Source organism: Geospiza fortis, unplaced genomic scaffold, assembly GCF_000277835.1.
Source record: "Geospiza fortis unplaced genomic scaffold, GeoFor_1.0 scaffold4, whole genome shotgun sequence".
In the NCBI taxonomy this organism is placed as follows: domain Eukaryota; kingdom Metazoa; phylum Chordata; class Aves; order Passeriformes; family Thraupidae; genus Geospiza; species Geospiza fortis.
The window spans coordinates 1,116,159-1,124,171 of NW_005054475.1; the positions used below are offsets into that span (position 1 = coordinate 1,116,159).

Genomic DNA, 8,013 nt, shown 5'->3' on the forward strand with positions numbered 1-8,013 from the left:
TTCCTCCTCCCACTTTTCCAGGATATCTGACGGTCAGCATCGAGCCCCTGCCCCCGGTGGTGGTGGGAGACGCCGTGACCCTGAAATGCAACTTCAAAACCGACGGGAAAATGCGGGAGATCGTCTGGTACCGGGTGAGCTCCGACACCTTGGGAATGGGAATGCAGAGCTGGCCGGGAACAGAAGGTCAGGGCTGGATGAGGCAGGAAAAGCAGACGGAGCTCGGGCTGATGGGAATATCAATTCCTGGCAGGAGGAGGAGGAGGAGGGAGGCAGCTGGGCTGGACTCGGGAAATGAGGCTGGGAGGGATGCAGGATGGATTTGGGATCATCGGGATTTGGGATCATCGGGATTTGGGATCATTGGGATTTGGGATCATCGGGATTTTGGATCATCATTGAATTTGGGCTCCATGTGGGGCCCTCCTCCTTTTTTTTTTTTGGCTGCCAGGTGGGTTTAGGGATGGCTCAAGATTGGTTTGGGATTTGGAGTTGGAGCTGAGGTTGGCACCGCTCTGCCAAGAGCTTGGCGGGTGGAAAATGATGGGGAAAATTTGGGATATCGGGGGTTTGGGGTTCTTCATGTAGAGCTTTTAAAAAAAAACCCCAAACTTACCCTGTTCCAAACATGTTTGGGAATTTGGGATGTTGAACGGGAGGGAAGCTCCTGGTTTTATTTGGGAATGGGGAGCTGAGGTTGGCACCGCTCTGCCAAGAGCTTGGCGGGTGGAAAATGATGGGGAAAATTTGGGATATCGGGGGTTTGGGGTTCTTCATGTAGAGCTTTTAAAAAAAAACCCCAAACTTACCCTGTTCCAAACATGTTTGGGAATTTGGGATGTTGAACGGGAGGGAAGCTCCTGGTTTTATTTGGGAATGGGAGGAATTTGGAGCCTGGTTTTATTTGGGAATGGGGGGAATTTGGAGCCCAGCTTTATTTGGGAATGGGGAATTTGGAGCCTGGCTTTATTTGGGAAAGGGGAATTTGGAGCCTGGTTTTATTTGGGAATGGGGAATTTGAAGCCTGGTTTTATTTGGGAAGGGGAATTTGAGGGCCAGTTTTATTTGGGAAATGAAGGATTTGGAGCCTGGTTTTATTTGGGAAAGGGGAATTTTGAGATTGATCTATTTGGGAAAGGAAGGATTTGGATGTCGCGTTAATTTTGGAAAGGGAGGATTTGGAGGTTGTTTTTATTTGGGAGAGGTATATTTGGGGGCCAGTTTTATTTGGGAAAGGGGCATTTGAATGTTGATTTTCTTTGGGAAAGGGGAATTTTGAGACCAATTTTATTTGGGAAAGGAAGGATTTGGATGTTGGTTTTCTTTGGGAAAGGGGGCATTCGGAGCCTGGTCTTATTTGGGAAAAGGGTGATTTGGAGCCTGGTTTTGTTTGGGAAAGGAAGGATTTGGAGGCTGGAGCTGCCCCTGGATCATCCTTCCCAAGCCTTGATCCAGCCTCAGGTTCATCAATCCTGAGCTTTCTCCAGGGAAATCTGGCATAAGCTGCCAACCACAAATGGTTTTATCCAAGAAAACCTGAAGATTTCCGGGGAAAAATCCTGGAGGAGGCAAAGAGAAAACGATTGGTGCCGGTGGCATCAGATGGAGCAGCTGGGAATATTTTTCCTTGGATGTCCCATCCTGTTCCTGCTCCCTGAACAAGGAGCTGTCCTTCCCTAATGCTCTCCTCCATTCCCATGTTTATGAACAGGGAAGGGATGGGCGCAAATCCGGCTGTTGGAATGTGGTGTGTGCACAGGAACATCTCCATGGAATCCGAGATGGATTTTCCTATAATTATTTATGGATGGACCTCTAAATGCTGGACAGGCAGGGAATAGAACCCCAAACCTGCCCCAGATCCAAAATCCCAGCTTGGAATTGGTTTCACCTCCCTCCTATTTTTAGGGAGGAATTTTTTTTTTTTTTTTTGTGCTGGCTCCGCTGTCTCCACCAGGTTTTTCCTTCCCTTTTCCACTGGGTAATATTGGATTAACCCACTTTCCCGGGAGCTGGATTTGCATAATCCCCCCTGCGAGCAGGGATGCGGGAGCGGCTGCTGCTCCGGAGCAAACGATGCTCCGAGAAACCTCGGAGGCAAAGGGAAAGGCAGAAATATCCCAGATTTGATTTTCATCCCCACAAATCCCCCCTTTCTTCCAGGGGTTTTTACCTCTCCTTCCCTCTTGCTCCCTTCCCGGGATGTTTCCCAGCTTTGGGAAGTTGGGTTTTTCATGGAGCATCTCAGGATTTGCCCAATTCCTTCCTGATTTTAAGGGTTTTTTTTCCTGTTTTTCTCCCTGTCTTGCCTCACTCCGGGACTTCTGCAGCTTCCCAAAGCTCCAGTTGCAGCTCCAGGGTGTTGGAGGTGATGGATGGATTCGGGAGAGCCGGGGTGGAGCCTCTGGAGCTGTGGGTTCCGTTTATTCCTCCCGTAAATCACGGGAATGTGGCTCCGGAGTGCTGGATTGGGGTCACGCCCTGCTCCTCGTCCCCGTGATTTATTGGACAGGGAGCAGAGGGAGCTCCTGGACTCTGAGGGATCTGAGCTGCTCCAGGGGCGGGAAGGGGCAGGGAAAAGGGAGAGGGAGGAGGAAAAGTCCATGGCAGCGCTTTGGTGGGGAGTGGAGTTGGGGATAACCCCTGGGGTGGATCCCGTGGGATGGATCCATAACCCCTGGGATGGATCCCGTGGGATGGATACATAACCCCTGTAACGGATCCATAACCCACGGGATGGATCCATAACCTGTGGGATGGATCTGTAACTCCTGGGATGGATCCATAACTCATGGGATGGATCCATAACCCCTGGGATGGCTCCGTAACTCCTGGGATGGATTTGTAACCCCTGGGATGGATCTGTAACCCCTGGGATGAATCCATAACCCATAGGCTGGATCCTGCAGGATAGATCCATAACCCACGGGATGGATCCATAACCCCTGGAATGTATCCAAAACCTGTGGGATGGACCCATAACCCACAGGGTACATCCATAACCCCTGGGACAGATCCATAACCAATGGGATACATCCATAACCTGTGTGATGGATCCATAACTCCTGGGATGGATCCTTAACCCGTGGTATGGATCCATGACCCCTGGGATGGATCTATAACCCCTGGGATGGATCCCTAACCCACAGGATGGATCTATAACCCTGGGATGGATCTATAATCCATGGGACAGATCCATAACCCTTGGGATGGATCCATAACCTGTAGGATGGATCCATAACCCCTAGGATGACACCATAACCCCTGGGATAGATCCATAACCCACATGGTACATCTATAACCCATGGGATGGGTCCATAACCTATGGGATGAATCCATAACCCATGGGGTGGATCTGTAACCCTTGGGATAGATCCATAACCCATGGGATAGATCCATAACCCACAGGATACATCCATAACCCCTGGGATGGATCCATAACCCACAGGATACATCTATAAACCCTGGAATGGATCCATAACCCGCAGGATACATCTATAGACCCTGGAATGGATCCATAACCCCTGGGATAGATCCATAACCCATATGGTACATCTATAACCCCTGGGATGGATCCACAACCCATGGGATAGATCCATAACCCCTGGGATAGATCCACAACCCATGGGATGGATCCACAACCCATGGGATAGATCCATAACCCATGGGGTAGATCCATAACCCACAGGATGCATCCATACCCCTGGGATAGATCCATAACCCACAGGATACATCTATAAACCCTGGAATGGATCCACAACCCCTGGGATAGATCCATAACCCACATGGTACATCTATAACCCCTGGGATAGATCCACAACCCATGGGATGGATCCACAACCCATGGGATAGATCCATAACACACAGGATATATCTATAACCCCTGGGATAGATCCACAACCCACGGGATGGATCCACAACCCCTGGGATAGATCCATAACCCACAGGATACATCTATAACCCCTGGGATGGATCCATAACTCCTGGGTGGGTGATCCCACTGGGATTGGTGCACTCCAAGGCTGAGGAGCCTCACCCCATGGGTGAAACCCCACAGAGAAACCCCAGTACCCGCAATTCCAGCAATTCCCCTGGATACCCCAGGGATGAGGGACAGACAGGGACAACCCTTTCCTCCCGCTGGGAAACCCCTCAGCTGCTGGAACGCTGCTGATTTCAGCATTCCTGGGACTAGCAAAGGGAATTTTTCCCAGAGTAAACAGGAACACATCCTGCAGGCAGAGGCGTTAATTAACATCCAACAATCCCAACACCTCCACAAGGTGTGATGTTCCTGGGAACAGGTGCGAACACAGATCTACACCTGGAGAGCTCCCGAAAAAGCCTTGGCAGGAGATGGGGGTGGCAGAATCCGCTCGGAATGAGGATGGGATCACCCGGAGCTGTTCCTCGGCTCCCAGTGCCGGCGTCTCCGGGGTTGTGCCACATCCCGGATTGGTGTGGTTGGCTCCAACAAGTCACAAATGGGAAACAAAATCACAACTTGGAACTGGGAAAATTACTTCTTTTGCCAGTGGAGCTCAGGAAAAATGACAGGGAAGCAGGAGAGGGAGGGGAAATCCTTGGAGGCTCCAATCCAGCTCTGCGCAGCAGGAAGGGAAGCAGAGCTGGATAGGGCTGGGCTTGGAAAATGGGAATTTGGGAATTGCAAGTGGGGTTTGGTGGATCTGGGGTGTCAGAGCAGGGCCAGGCACCGTTCCCTGGTGCTGCGTGGGATTCCTGGGATGTCCAGGAAGGGTGGGAATGGAGGGGAGCCCACGGAGCTCTGCCTCCATTAATTAGAGTTTGGTGCTCAGGGTAATTAGTGGGAAGGGAATGAACTGGAGCTGGGATTGCTGGGAGCAGGGCCCTGGCATTGCTCCTGGTAGTATCCCTGGAGTATGGGAATTGTTCTGTGTAGTATCCCTGGAGTATGGGAAAAACCTAAATCCAGAGCTTTCCCATTGGTTGTGGTTCCCAGGGAATGGGTGAGGGAGGCAGGAAAAAAAACCTAAACCAGGAGTTTTCCAGGATAACAAGTTTTTCCTGTTTGCTTCTCCAGGGAATGGGCAGGAAAATCCTAAATCTGGAGTTTTCCAGGATAGAGTTTTCCCAGTTGATTCTCCAGAGAAGGAGAAGGAAAAAGTGAAACCAGGAATTTTCCAGGACATAGACTTTCTTCCAGTTAATTCTCCAGGGAATGGGCAGGAAAATCCTAAATCTGGAGTTTTCCAGGATAAAGCATTTTCCCAGTTGATTCTCCAGGATATGGGGAGGAAAAACCTAAATCCAGAGTTTTCCAGGATAACAAATTCTTCCCATTGTTGTGATTCTCCCAGGAATGGCCAGGAAAAAACCCTAAATCTGGGGTTTTCCAGGATAACAAGTTTTTCCCAGTTGATTTTCCAGGGGATGGCCGGGGAAATCCTAAATCTGGAGTTTTCCAGGATGAGGAGTTTTCCCCAGTGTTGTGATTCTCCAGGAAATGGGCAGGAAAAACCTAAATCTGGAGGTTTCCAGGATAAAGAGTTTTCCTGGTTGATTCTCCAGGAAATGGCCAGGAAAAACCCCTAAATCTGGGATTTTCCAGGATAATGAGTTTTTCCCAGTTGATTTTCCAGGGAATGGCCAGGAAAATCCTAAATCCAGACTTTTCCAGGATAACCAGTCCTTCCTGGTGGCTCTGACGTGGACACTGCACCCCCTCCCTCTTCTCCCCCAAACACCGGGAGTGCTGCAGCCGCTCCAGGGAATTTTCCCTCTTTCCAGAGCCATTTCCATTTGCTTGGAGAAAGGGAATCCATCGATCCGTCCTCGGGACATGGAACCTGGATTAGATCCCAATTCCAGGCCTTTCATCCCACATCCATCACTTCCCGATGATTTTGGGTCCTCTGGGCATCCTGACGGGAGGCTCCGGAGATTTTAATGGATTTTAGGAACAGCAAATGTTCATTTTAATGGATTTTGGGATTTTTTCGGGTCACTGTGGAGGGGAGGGCAGCAGGCGGGAGTTTTGTTGGGAATGGGATTTTTCCTGGGATTTATGAATAATGCAGGAAGCAGTGCCCGGAATGCGCTCCTGTGCCCCTTTTCCCCAAAATTCCTGGATGTGGAGACATCCATTGGGATGGGAACCATGGGATGCTACCCGATTATCCTCCTTTTTTGATTCCCAGCAGGAAGCGTTGGGCTGCAAAATGCTATGGAGTTTCTCTTCCCAAAAAATTCCCCTGGGCCTGGATAAAAGGCTGGAATTAGGGCTGATCCCTGGAGAGAGAGAATTCCTGGTGGGCCTTTTCCTGGAATTCCCTCAGGATTAGAAGCAGCTCTCCCAATCCTCAGGGAATGCCAGGATTCCCAGAGGGTGATTCCAGCTCCCCTTGGATGGGGCAGGATTTGGGCCCACATCTGTCCAGATGTGCTGGGAAAACCCCAGGGCTGCAAATTCCCAATCCGTGGGCGCCGCCTCCGCCATTCCCAGCGCTTCCCACCCTAAAAGAATCCCTAAAATCCCTTTGGATTTGGATCCCTTCTCCATCCCAGAGCGGCTCCCAGGTTTCTCCTCAAACCCAAAGAAAAGTCAGGAAAAATCCTTGGAAACTTCCCTGGAAAATTCCCAAGGCTGGAAATTTACAACTCTTGTCATATTTTTCCCGCTTTTCTTTATCCCACATCCGTGCCAGGGCGGAATTTCTTTCCCATAAAAGCCTCAGCCTGGGACAATAAACTGGAAGAGTTTTTTTAGTGACGGATTTTTTTTCCTCCTTTTCTGCCACTTTTTACCATAAAAAAAGAGGGAAAAGAGGAAATGGGGAATAACGGCGGAATTTTGGCCAAGTGTTGGGTGGGGATTTGGGGTTTTGTCCTTGGGAAATGTTGGATTTGAGGATTAAATCCCAAAATCTCCTTCTGTTTTTCCCGATTTATTTTAAAAAATGGGAATTTTCACTCTCTGCTGAAAGCTGTTTTAGCCCCAAAATTCCCATTTTCCTCCATATTTTCCCACTAAAACTCCTCAAAAGCAGGGAAGATAAATCCAGAGGCGTTGGGAGGCACAGGGAATAGAGTCCTAAAAAAAGCAATTTTTCATTTAAAAATGACAATTCCCAGCTGGAAAATGGAGTAACGGGATGGAAAACATGGATTTTGATTTCATCTCAGCAGGGGCATCATAAATCCATAAATTCCAAGATGAAAGATACTGGGATTCTATGGGTAAATATGGAAATAATGATATAATAAAAACAAAAATTAAAATGAAAACAAAACAAAAAATAAAAATAAAATTCTAATGTAAGTATTTAAATGCGCCATATAAATATTAAAATTAATGCATTTACAGCAATAATACAGATCAAAATACAAATATATTTATTCAAATCTAAATAAGTACCAAAATATAAAAAATTATATGGAAATGCAAATAAATCCATTAAAATCTAAATAAACACATTCAAATTTAAACAAATCCATTCAAATAGAAATCAATTTATTCAAATTCTCGGCATGAAAACCCTTTGAAATATTCCAAAAAAAGGGCCCAAAATTCCCAGATTTGGGATGCTGGGGTTGTTTCCCTGCAGGTCACTGATGGTGGCACCATCAAGCAGAAGATCTTCACCTTCGATGCCATGTTTTCCACCAACTTTTCCCAGATGGAAAACTACCGGAAGCGGGAAGACCTCGTTTACCAATCCACCGTGCGGTGAGTCCTTTCTCCCTATTCACGCAAAATTTTAGGAATTTTTTTTCCCCTATTTTTGGCCCTGTTGAAAAGATTCCAGCAGAACCCGCGCCCCATCCAAGCGTTGTTCCCGTTTTCCTGATGATTCTCAGGGAAAAGGTGGGGAAATGGGGACTTTTAGAGGTGGGAGTGGGCAGAGAAATCCAAAGCTTGGGAAAATTGGGGAAAACAGATCCATGTTTATTTATAAAACAGGCACGGGAGCGTCTCCTTGCTTTTATTCCAAGTGGGAATCACTTCCAGAATTCCAGGTTTATTCCTGATTC

At 48.0% G+C, this 8,013-nt stretch overlaps 1 protein-coding gene across 1 annotated transcript in view; it reads left to right on the plus strand.

Annotated features, from left to right (window-relative positions):
- Positions 1-8,013, plus strand: part of IGSF21 (immunoglobin superfamily member 21) — a 74,130-nt gene that overhangs the window by 52,291 nt on the left and 13,826 nt on the right. Inside the window, 2 exon segments of the mRNA XM_031062980.1 lie at positions 22-134; positions 7,587-7,708. Coding sequence (XP_030918840.1) covers positions 22-134; positions 7,587-7,708 — 235 coding nt within the window.